The sequence below is a fragment of the Ostrea edulis genome, chromosome 1 (genome assembly GCF_947568905.1).
Source record: "Ostrea edulis chromosome 1, xbOstEdul1.1, whole genome shotgun sequence".
In the NCBI taxonomy this organism is placed as follows: Eukaryota; Metazoa; Mollusca; class Bivalvia; order Ostreida; family Ostreidae; genus Ostrea; species Ostrea edulis.
This window is the reverse complement of record NC_079164.1, coordinates 60330682-60342275: the sequence shown is the minus strand read 5'-3', so window position 1 is coordinate 60342275 and position 11594 is coordinate 60330682. Positions and strand designations below refer to the sequence as shown.

At 36.5% G+C, this 11594-nt stretch overlaps 1 protein-coding gene across 1 annotated transcript; it reads right to left on the bottom strand.

The window, feature by feature from the left end:
* Positions 1-1447: 1447 nt before the first annotated feature.
* LOC125649074 (serine protease inhibitor dipetalogastin-like) lies at positions 1448-4901 on the bottom strand. Its single transcript, XM_048876302.2, has 4 exons — positions 4597-4901; positions 4247-4367; positions 3029-3232; positions 1448-1577 (listed from the first exon to the last, which is right to left on the bottom strand). Exons 1-4 carry the CDS (start codon positions 4631-4633, stop codon positions 1493-1495), a joined length of 447 nt encoding a protein of 148 aa, XP_048732259.1. The 5' UTR covers positions 4634-4901; the 3' UTR covers positions 1448-1492.
* Between the last annotated feature and the right edge of the window lie 6693 nt (positions 4902-11594).

Here is an 11594-nt window from a genome sequence, read left to right as displayed (position 1 = left end):
GTCGTCGCCACAATCGGTGCCTCCTGTCTGTAAAGTCCAAACAATACCTGGACTCATCGGTGAGCAGAACTTGAACCCAATCGTTCTGTGTCCATGTGACATGATTTTCAGCCCAGTTCAATCACTCCCGCCGGTGTCGAACAGTCAGAGGGACTCGAACACATGCCCTTTTCGAGTTGAGACCTGCATTGTGAAGCCGATTCCGTATCGTCTGAGTGGACACATTCACCCCCGAGGCGTTCAGGAGGTCGTTACGTAGGCTGGTTGCTGGCCTGAAGAGCCACAACATGGTCTTGGCGTTGGGTTGTCGACCTCTGACGACCACCCCCATGTCGGCGTGCTGCTGTACCAAAAGTTTGCTGTCGGTTCCAGCCCTGTTTACAACGCTCTGGCTGACGTTTAGTGCATTTGCAAACGTCACGTTGTGAATAGCCAGCATCAAGCATTCCAATACATCTGCCCAGTTGTTCTGTCGTCAGGCGACGCCTTACACGTTGAGGGGGCATTGTGTTGATAAACATAGTGTAAACACTCAAGTGAGTTTGAAATTTTAGAAAGAATCAGACATCGATGCCTGAGTGAAAATCGTGCAGTGGTAGCAAAAGCATAAATTGTGATGAGAAACGCATTTCCCATGGCATGAAATGCACGTGCAAGTTTGTTGAAGATGTTTTTGATTTCACTTGGGCACAATATTGCCAGTTATGCTGTTATTAATTTTTTAAACAGAAAAATTCTATGATCCTTATCAAATTTTGAGTAGTATATATTGGTACACTTGTATCTAGTAAAATTTTACATATTGTCATATATGTATTGAATATTATAGTAAATATTGTTGAATTAACACCACCACTACTTTATAGGTCAACTAAAGCGATTAATCATCCCCTCGCAATATTCATTGAGATGGGGGATATCGTTCAGTGGCGGATCCAGCGCCTGGCGAACATCCCCTCACAAATATAATCCTGTTTCTAAAGATAGAAATATGTCAAAAGACATTAAAATATGTATACATGTCTTATTTTATTAGAACACAGTAGGTTCATGAGGCTTTGTCCTCTGGGTCCCTTTTAGGGCTTTGCGATAAGCCCATTGGATGTCTCATGACAGCCCTCAAACTGTTCAGAAATTTTTGGATTGCGAGCGTTTGATACTTCACATGTAGCTTTGTTATCTAGAGAAGGAAGAATCCTATTGATTTTGGGATCCAAAGATCAAGGTCACTAGGAGACTTGATTGAGAACGCTTATATAGGGACTCTAAAAGTCCGCATATTTCAGTAAATCTATAGATTAGCTACATGTATTATTTAATTATTTATATGTACTCAATCTGGTTGTCTTCATTGCGATCTTGTGGTGTTCTCATTTCTAGTTTGAGCGGAAATATTAAAAATCTGTGCTGTGCACGTGGATACTGGTTACGAAAACACAAACATCGCATCTTTTCATTGTTTATCTGCAGTAGATCAAAAACATCATTGCTTTTATCCCACTGGATTCATTGCACACGGAGACTCTGTCACAATGTACAGATCAGGATGGAGGCAACGGTGCGTTTCAAAGAAACAACTGAAAAGGATTGAATAATGTTAGTGTAAAGAATTGTTTCCGTGGTTTTCATATAATGACAAGGTCTTCATTCTGGGAAGATATGTGCATATCAACGTTTGACGTCATCTTTCAGTATCCTACATATACATAATCTTGTGAAAAAAATTCTAGAACATCATTGAAAAAAGAAAGACTTTCTGTAGCCTTCCTATTATTTTGGCACTTCCATTGTTCATTGAAACTACGGCGACTCCTCGTGTATCTGGAGGATTTGAGAGACTTGCACTGATAATTCTTGTTTTGTCTTTGATTGTTCTTGACAAAATCATTTATATACAACTGTACTTAGTGTGCAAGCATAAAGACATATTGATAATAGATGCACTTATGCTAATAACCGTTAGTTATACTCGTGTTTCTGTGATAGTTTAGTTACCGTTAGATGTACTGTTGCCGCAATAATTTTTGTACTTATACATGTATACGTTTTGAAAATAAATTATTTTAAAATAGTTTTAGGTAACTGCACTCTCACATGATGACATATAGGTTTTTGCAAAATCTGCATTTCATTAAACTTCCTGCATGTTAGAAATATATCTTTGGAGGAATTTTATTAACTTGATGTAAAACTTGTACGGTACCAATTTTGATGCACCAGATGCGCATTTCGACAAATAATGCCTCTTCTGTGATGCTCAAGCCGAAATTTTGGAAATTCGAAATGACAAAATACTTGTAAGAGCTAAAAACTGGAGCCAAATTCGTCCAAGGATAGAGCTATACATGAGGGAGATATAATCCTTAATTTTGAAATGAATTTCTAAATTTTATCCCAGCAATTAAATATACATCCGTATTTTCAAGCTAGTAACGAAGTACTTAGCTACTGGGCTGTAGAGACCCTCGGAGACTAACAAGTCCACCAGCAGAGGCCTCGACCCAGGGATAATATATAATAGAAAATCCGGTACACTGTTAGAATCTTTAAAAATTTTTTAGTTTCTATGATCATCAGATATCTATATTTTTAAAAAAATTGTCAAGGGCAATAACTTTAAGCTAGTATTTTCTCTTGTATGTATATTATACAATAATTTCCCCGATACCCACAATTAAATTATCTACACATGTATAGCTATATTTGTAAAGTAGAAGTTTTTAAAGCTGTTGACATCGTTTAGAATTTTGTCATTTTAACCAATTTTTATTATGTTGTCATGTACATGTGTACTTCTGTTAATAATGTATGCCTGACATCTTTGAAAAGGTAGCAATATATAATTTTTCTTTGGTTATTGATTAAATCAAACTATATTAAGTGGATATTGATATAGTTTTTGTACTTTGAACAATCAATACTGATAAGTCGCATGAAGATGGAGCTACCTTCAGTTGAATTGTTTTCTGTACGAGGTTGATGATATTGATTGGAATATTTGACTACCAACAAAAAGAAATCAACTCACTGATTTATATAAGTGTGGCCATCAGAGCCACACACCTCAGCAAAATCATCCGGACACGTATGTGACGTCACGGACTTGCAGAAGATTTCGAATACAACTTCCTGTCCATGGGTCATGTTATGAGCGTAGCTATCGCCGTGACACGTGCCGTTGTGGGCGAGATGGATGTACCGATTTTTACAATGGGCTTGTGAGAACTCGCATCTGAAGTTGAAAATAAATATTGGAACGTGCTATTATTAGCCATTTGCATAGAAGCTTGTCAAGGAATAACACAATAGTCTGTATTATAGGATTAAACATTCTTTTTGAAGAATTTATCGATGTGTAAACTCCGGACATTTTACTCACAAACTGAATAAAAGTGCGAAGCACTTTTATGTTAAGTTTGTGAGTAAAATGTCCGGAGTTCACACACCGATAAATTCTTCAAAAAGAATGTTTGATTCTTATAATTCCAATTTATTCACTTTATTAACAATTGCAAAAATTTGAATAGTTTCCCCGCACTATGTTATTTATTTTCAGGCGTGTATGAATACATCGCGTTTTCGGATTTATTGATGTGTAAACTCTTGTTCAGTTTTATTTTTGTCCAATCAAAACAATTGTAATAAATAACATTGGAGTTATGAACTTGGGAGGGGGATGATTGAGATTGGGATTTTTCAAAAATGTACCGTTTCTATATACCCCCTCCCAACCACCCCGAAATATAATAACAAAATTTAAATAGCGCCTTATATAAAACAAATTACTCTATTAAAGGCGCTTTACAGGGGTAAGAAGAGCAATGCAAGAATGAAATGAATATAGTAACCTTCACCCCTGGTAAAACTGACTACATAGTAGGGTCCCTGGCTAATGGTAGCCCCCCCCCCCCCCCTCCCCTCGACCGGTTGCGGTAGCTCAGTGGTAGAGCGTTGATACGACACGACGATACTTTCGAATGGCGATTCTAACATTTTTTTGTTGTTGGTTATATTGCGTTGCCATTCCCCCTACGTTTTGTAACAGTCGTTGTCATTTACAAATTAGCCAATCGGATTCAATCGGGGGGGAGGGGGGTACTATACAACGCCGGTACTACCAAAGATTGCATCAACAAATTTAAATTTTATTTTGTAAAATGAAATATGCGATATGAATATCAAGCTGAAAGTGTGTACATGTGTATATATATGTAACAGAACCACGAATGTGTAAGGTTTAGATTACTTGTTATAATAAGTAAAGTTATTGGTTCCACATTGGGGATCGTATCCATGAGTATAACATATCTGTTCCATTAATTGTGTGCAGTAAACAAGTCTCTTCCTCACGGCAAAGACAAAGGCAACTGTAGGTAAAAATATTAAAAATCAAAAACGGTTTTGCTGCTTTAGAAAGGAAATGTCTGTTTTTGCACAGTTCTTCAAAGTAGAATATGACAATATTTCATTGGTTATACAATTCGGTAATTTAAAGTAGGAATGGTGTAGCCCATACTTATATCAATGTAATCATTTCACCTTTATCATTCATTTGAAATAAACAATAATTTTAGTAACATGAATTTGATACCGTACCCGATGTAAAAAGCAGTAACACCGCAATCCCTCTCATCTTAGTCCTCTCTGTGCTCCCTGAGATAATGTACTATGATCAATAAGGATCACTACCGGTTATTAATCTTCTCTAGGCCAAGGAAATAAAAATAGAAGTAGATTTCACTGGATAATCAATTTCCTGTAGATTTTCTTCATCACGATTTAAGAGCAATATTCGTAGCTGACTGAGGCGTACTCAGATATATATACATGTACGTGAGTAGAACAAATTCGAGCGTACACTTAACTGACTTTTATTACTTTGGCCTATAAAAGAATTATACAAAATGTCAGAGATCAGGCTTATCTCTGTTGGACGCACGAATAGGTCGTATTTATGTAATTTACTCCGCTCACTTTACTCTGCTGGCTGATAATACAACTATTTCTGTCCAACAATATTCCTTTGCTAGTGATCAGGTGAAACCCCCGATCAAGTCTTCCACAGTTCCACACGTCCAGATTCTTTTAAGCATGAAGATATGTTTGTATATGATATTAGGCATTGGTCAATGAATAATTGGAAAGTAGTATTAAACAATACGAAAGGCATATACACGTATATATTAAGGGGACAATTCAGCATTACGTGATGCAACAGTATAATGAAGATATTTTCCTAGACGCCTATCTATGGAGCGCCAAATTAACATAAACTCAAATAATTGAAGATATCTTCAATTATTTGAAGATATCATCAATTCAATTATTGCTCTCTTTAAGTGCATTAATGCGCGCATTAAATCAATTATTGCTCTCCGGCATCAAATGAATTAATGCGCGCTTCAATTCAATTATTCCTCTCATCAATTGAATTAATACGGGCATTAATTGAATTAATGAGAGCAATAATTGATTTAATGCGCGCATTAATTCAATTATTGCTCTCTTCAATTCAATTGATGCGCGCATCAATTGAATTGATGAGAGCAATAATAGATTTGATGCGCGCATTAATTCAATTATTGCTCTCTTCAATTCAATTGATGAGAGCATCAATTTCGTAGAAATATTGCTCGCAATAATTAATTTAGAGCTCGGTATAAATAATTTGATGATCTCTTTAATTCAAAAGGTCATAGGTCAAGAGCACTGGACACCGAAGTAGCAATAAGGTTTTCGGGCTCTAAAGCGTTATCCTTTCCACCTGCAGTCACCATATCATACATACATGTATGGACTACCCATGAGACGAAGATGTTCCCTATCGATTTTGGGGTCAAAAGGTCAAAGGCACTCCTAGAGAAGAAACTACCCAAGGTTTTGTCACGCCACTCAGGAAAGGAGTAATTTATACCTATTTACAACACCTTTTTATACATTGGGGTAAGCTTATTCTTATTGAGCATTGCTCACAGTACCTCTTGTTCGATGATTTTTCATCCCGACAAATAATTTAAACGTCTAGATCTATAATATTTCTTTCAATTTTAAATAATTTCACTTTTGATTTAAGCCAATCACGCAACACCCAGACAGCTGTACCTCTGTTTAATCATGGGGTAAATTGCGTCCAGGTTACGCTACAGCGGATTGGTACTCTCATTCCTACAAGTATAGCTTTTTGAAAAATCTTGCCTCTTTAGCAATATCTTTTTAAAGTGATATCTTAAATCATCTTTTTTAAATGTGCCGAAATAGATACATGTATCCTTACAAAAGCAGTATCCCAGAGGGTCCAACGTTTTGCAAACCCCGAAAAACAAGAATTGCTTCAGTACATATGGAGTACTTATGGAGAACTGGTGACAGATTATACATGAAAATGCTTTAATTAATTATACAATGATAATGATATTATTCTGTTGTTTTCTCAAACATCATCTTTGGAGACCACAGGGGGGTGGGGGGGAGGGGGGTGGGGGGGGGGCTTTTTTTTCAAGACCCCAATTACTCAACATTAAACCGCATTTTGACTCTGCAATTTCTTTCAGATTTTTTATTGGAAAAAAAAGAAGAAACTTTTTGTCCACTAAACGTACAAAAATATTGATACGAAACCTCTTTATTACCAATGGCTTCACATGTTATTAAGTTGTTGCTGCTGCTGTTCTCTCTCTCTCTCTCTCTCTCTCTCTCTCTCTCTCTCTCTCTCTCTCTCTCTCTCTCTCTCTCAGTAGATTAAAGCGAGTGGACAATTTGTTTGTCCAGTTACCCGCTGTTTAATTATCTCGGCGTTACTCCTGCGGCAGTAATTATATCAGACTGACAATTATCGCCCAATACCGTTACTTAGTTGCTTAGGCAAAGTTTTTACCTGTATTTAAGGCAATCGACTGGAGGTATATGCTGAAGAAGTAGGTCTCATCAAAGAAAATCATGCAGGTTTCAGGGGGAAAAATTACTCAACATTAGACCACATTTTGACTCTGCAATTGCTTTCAGATATTTTATTGAAAAGTAAAAAAAAAAAACTTTTTTGTGCATTTATCGACTTTAAGCAGGCTTTCGACACTGTTTGGAGAAATGGCCTTTGGAGCAAGATGATAAAGAATGGAATACATGGAAAGTATTTTAACTATATCCGAAATATGTATATTGGTATTAAATCTTTAGTAAAGATAAATGACACTTCTTCAGAGTACTTCGAATGTAATATCGGTGTAAGACAAGGAGATAATTTATCTCCATTATTATTTTGCTTATATATTGATGACCTAAAAAATTATTAGGGAAGACATTATTTTATGCTGATGACAGTTTTAATGGCCGAGTCTGCCGATGGTATACAAAATGCTCTGAATGTTTTTAGCTCACCTGAGCTGAAAGCTCAAGTGAGCTTTTCTGATCACCCGTATTCCGGCGTCCGTCCGTCCGTCCGTCTGTAAACTTTTCACATTTTCAACTTCTTCTCAACAACCACTGGGCCAATTTCAACCAAAGTTGGCACAAAACATCCTTAGGTAAAGGGAATTCTAAATTGTTAAAATAAAGGGCCAGGCCACCTTCCAAGGGGAGATAATCAAGAAAAGGTAAAAATAGGGTAGGGTTATTAAAAAATCTTCTTCTCAAGAACCACTGGGCCAGAAAAGATGAAATTCATAGATAAGCTTTATTAGGTAGTGCAGATTCTAAATTGTTAAAATCATGGCCCCCGGGGGTCGGATGGGGCCACAATAGGGGATCAAAGTTTTACATACAAATATATAGGGAAAATCTTTAAAAATCTTCTTCTCAAGAACCACTGAGCCAGAAAAGCTGAGATTTATATGAAAGCTTCCTTATAAATGCAGATTCTAAATTGTTAAATTCATGGCCCCCGGGAGTCGGATGGGGCCACAATAGGGGATCAAAGTTTTACATACAAATATATAGGGAAAATCTTTAAAAATCTTCTTCTCAAGAACCACTGAGCCAGAAAAGCTGAGATTTATATGAAAGCTTCCTTATAAATGCAGATTCTAAATTGTTAAATTCATGGCCCCCGGGAGTCGGATGGGGCCACAATAGGGGATCAAAGTTTTACATACAAATATATAGGGAAAATCTTTAAAAATCTTCTTCTCAAGAACCACTGAGCCAGAAAAGCTGAGATTTATATGAAAGCTTCCTTATAAATGCAGATTCTAAATTGTTAAATTCATGGCCCCCGGGAGTCGGATGGGGCCACAATAGGGGATCAAAGTTTTACATACAAATATATAGGGAAAATCTTTAAAAATCTTCTTCTCAAGAACCACTGAGCCAGAAAAGCTGAGATTTATATAAAAGCTTCCTGATATAATGCAGATTCTAAATTGTTAAAATCATGGCCCCCGGGGATCGGATGGGGCCACAATAGGGGGTCAAAGTTTTTTTGTTTTGTTTTTGTTGTTGTTTTTTTGTTTTGTTTTGTTTCTGTTTTTTTGATATAGTGCAGATTCAAGTTTGTTAAAATCACTGAGCCAGAAAAGCTGAGATTTATATGAAAGCTTCCTTATATAATCCAGATTCTAAATTGTTAAAATCATGGCCCCCGGGGATTGGATGGGGCCTCAAGGGGGGCATCAAAGTTTTACATACAAATTTATAGGAAAAATCTTTTAAAATCTTCTTCTCAAGAACCACTGAGCCAGAAAAGCTGAGGTTTATATGAAAGCTTCCTGATATAGTGCAGATTATAAATTGTTAAGATCGTGGCCCCCGGGGGTCGGATGGGGCCACAATAGGGGGTCAAAGTTTTACATACAAATATATAGGAAAAATCTTTAAAAATCTTCTTCCCAGAACCACTAAGCCAGAAAAGCTGAGATTTATATGAAAGCTTTCTGATATAGTGCAGATTCAAGTTTGTTAAAATTATGCCCCCCTGGGGTAGGATGGGGCCACAATAGGGGATCAAAGTTTTACATACAAATATATAGGGAAAATCTTTAAAAATCTTCTTCTCAACAACCATTGGGCCAAAGAAGTTCACACTTACATGAAAGCTTTCTGACATAGTGTAAATTCAAGTTTGCAAAAACCATGGTCTCCAGGGGTAGGTTTGGGGCCATAATAGGGACTACGGTTTTACATGCAAATAGATATGGAAAATCTTCTGATATGGACCAAGGTGACTCAGGTGAGCGATGTGGCCCATGGGCCTCTTGTTTATGTTTATTGTAAACAGTGGAAGCTCAATGTAAATGTGGATAAAACAAAAATATTGATTTTTCCAAAGGTCCATTGCTAAAGGAGTTTTATTATAACAATAATAGTATAGAAAATGTAAAAGAATTTAAATATTTAGGAATTATACTAACAAGGTGCGGAACATTTTGTAAAGCTAAAAAGCACTTATGTGAACAAGCGCAAAAAGCTATGTATGGTGTGATACGAAAAATTTAGTCAATTTAATTTATCTGTAGAATGTCAACTTGATCTATTTGATAAAGTGGTTGTACCTGTTTTACTTTATGGATGTGAAATTTGGGGTTATGAAAATCTAGATATAATTGAACGTGTACATTTAAAATTTCTGAAAACCATTTTTAATTTGAAAAGCCCAACTCCTAGTTATATGATATATGGAGAATCTGGGCTTTTTCGTATGTTTATCAAGGTTTATTCAAGAATGATTACATACTGGGCAAAATTGTTATACTCAGAAAAAATTTGTTAATATTGTTTATAGATATTTTTGTACCCAATATGATAAAGTTGGATATAAAAACCCTTGGATTGACTGTGTTCAAAATATTTTAAACATGTGTAGACTTTCAAATATTTGGAATGAGCAAGGTTATTGCGTAAATGATGTTGATGACTCTTCTAAGGGCCAGGTTTATAAACTTTTCAAACATTAATTTGGTTTAGAGAAATATGTAAAATTAAGAAAATTATTTATGCAATTTCGCACTTCAAATCACCGTGTACCCATAGAGACAGGAAGATGGTATGGTATTGCCCTGAATGAAAGACTTTGTACATTTTGTTATAATGTAAAAGTTATACGGTACCAATTTTGATGCACCAGATGCACATTTCGACAAATTATGTCTCTTCAGTGATGCTCAACCGAAATGTTTGAAATCCGAAATAACTATGAAGTTTTAAAGCTATTATACGCAAAAACAGTGTGCCAAAAACGTGGAGTCAAATTCGTTTAAGGATAAGAGCTATGCGTGAGGGAGATAATCCTTAATTTTGAAATGAATTTCTAAATTTTATAACAGCAATTAAATATACATCCGTATTTTCAAGCTAGTAACGAAGTACTTAGCTACTGGGCTGTAGAGACCCTCGGGGACTAACAGTCCACCAGCAGAGGCCTCGACCCAGGGGTCATAATGTAAAACTTATACGGTACCAAGGAGAAATAGGAGATGAATTCCATTTTATTTTACAGTGTCCAACTTTTTCACAATTAAGGAAAAAATATATAGAACAAATGTTCTGAAGTTTTCTAATCTATTGTCAACTCAAGATATGAAAATATTCAGGAATCTGTTTTTATTTCTCATATGTCTGTTGTTCTTCGTAATTGTTCTTCTGCTACTTCTTAAACATATTACTATTATGTTTATTTATACATACATTGTATATTATGTTCCCCTCTGGTATCTAAGAAAGTTGTATTGTTCCATATATGAACCTCTGACCATTGTTCTTGCATGTACATGTATTATATTTATTGTACCTCAAGTACCGTTTAACATGGTTTGAGCGAATAAATGGAATTGAAGATAATTGATAATTGTGATAAGTAGATGCAATCCGGAGGTCAGAGGTCAGTTCATCTGCGTGTGTGTAAAGTTGACAAGCAGGGAGTATGGTCCACCTGCGCGTGACATCTTAAACACATTGAGTCTCTCCTATATAAACTCGCGTTGGAAACAACAACTTCACCATTCTCACGATGGAACCACAACAACCCACTCCAAAGCAATCTGTCCCAGAAATTGAGAAATACCTTAACAATTTAAGGATAAAGTTGTTGAAGTGGGACTTGGCTCAGACGAAGAGAAAGTTTCGTTGGGCGCGCGAGCAAATACATGTAGTCCTCCTGAACTACAAGCAGGGCCGTAAATTACATGGAGGCGGAGGAGGCAGCTGCCTCCTCCAACTTTTGAGCCAAAAAAAATTAAAATTTAAAGTTCATTAGAATTTATGTTGTTTCCAATAACTAAGAACATGATACCTCCCTTAAAAAGCATTCCAAATCTTTCTTTTAGAATGAGTTAGTCAAGTAACATCTTAGAAGGCCCTAGAATCAAGGATTTTGCACGAAACGTGTTCAGTGTGCACAAAATGTGCTCAGCGTCTGGGGGCCTGGGCGGCCCCCAGACCCCCGCCTAATTTCCTGCCTCCTCCAAATTGAAGGTTAATTTACGGCCCTGACAAGTTTTCGTAGATGCAGAAAAGACACGATAGGACCGGGAAGATGAACTCTCAACCGTTCCAGTACAGCTACAGCATTGAAGGATTTAAGAAAGTTTACCATGAGTACGCCGAAATCCAGGCAGAGGAAATGCGACGTCTGGAGCTGCATATATTAGGCGAAATTCAAGTCGCCT

What these genes read in the sequence shown, in the direction of transcription:
- LOC125649074 (XM_048876302.2), bottom strand. Translation starts at nt 4,633, where the DNA reads ATGAGAGGGATTGCGGTGTTACTGCTTTTTACATCGG. An exon ending in GTTACTGCTTTTTACATCGG is followed by an intron (nt 4,368 to 4,596) that starts GTACGGTATCAA and finishes TTTTACCTACAG; the next exon opens with TTGCCTTTGTCTTTGCCGTG. An exon ending in GGCCACACTTATATAAATCA is followed by an intron (nt 1,578 to 3,028) that starts GTGAGTTGATTT and finishes AATCCTTTTCAG; the next exon opens with TTGTTTCTTTGAAACGCACC.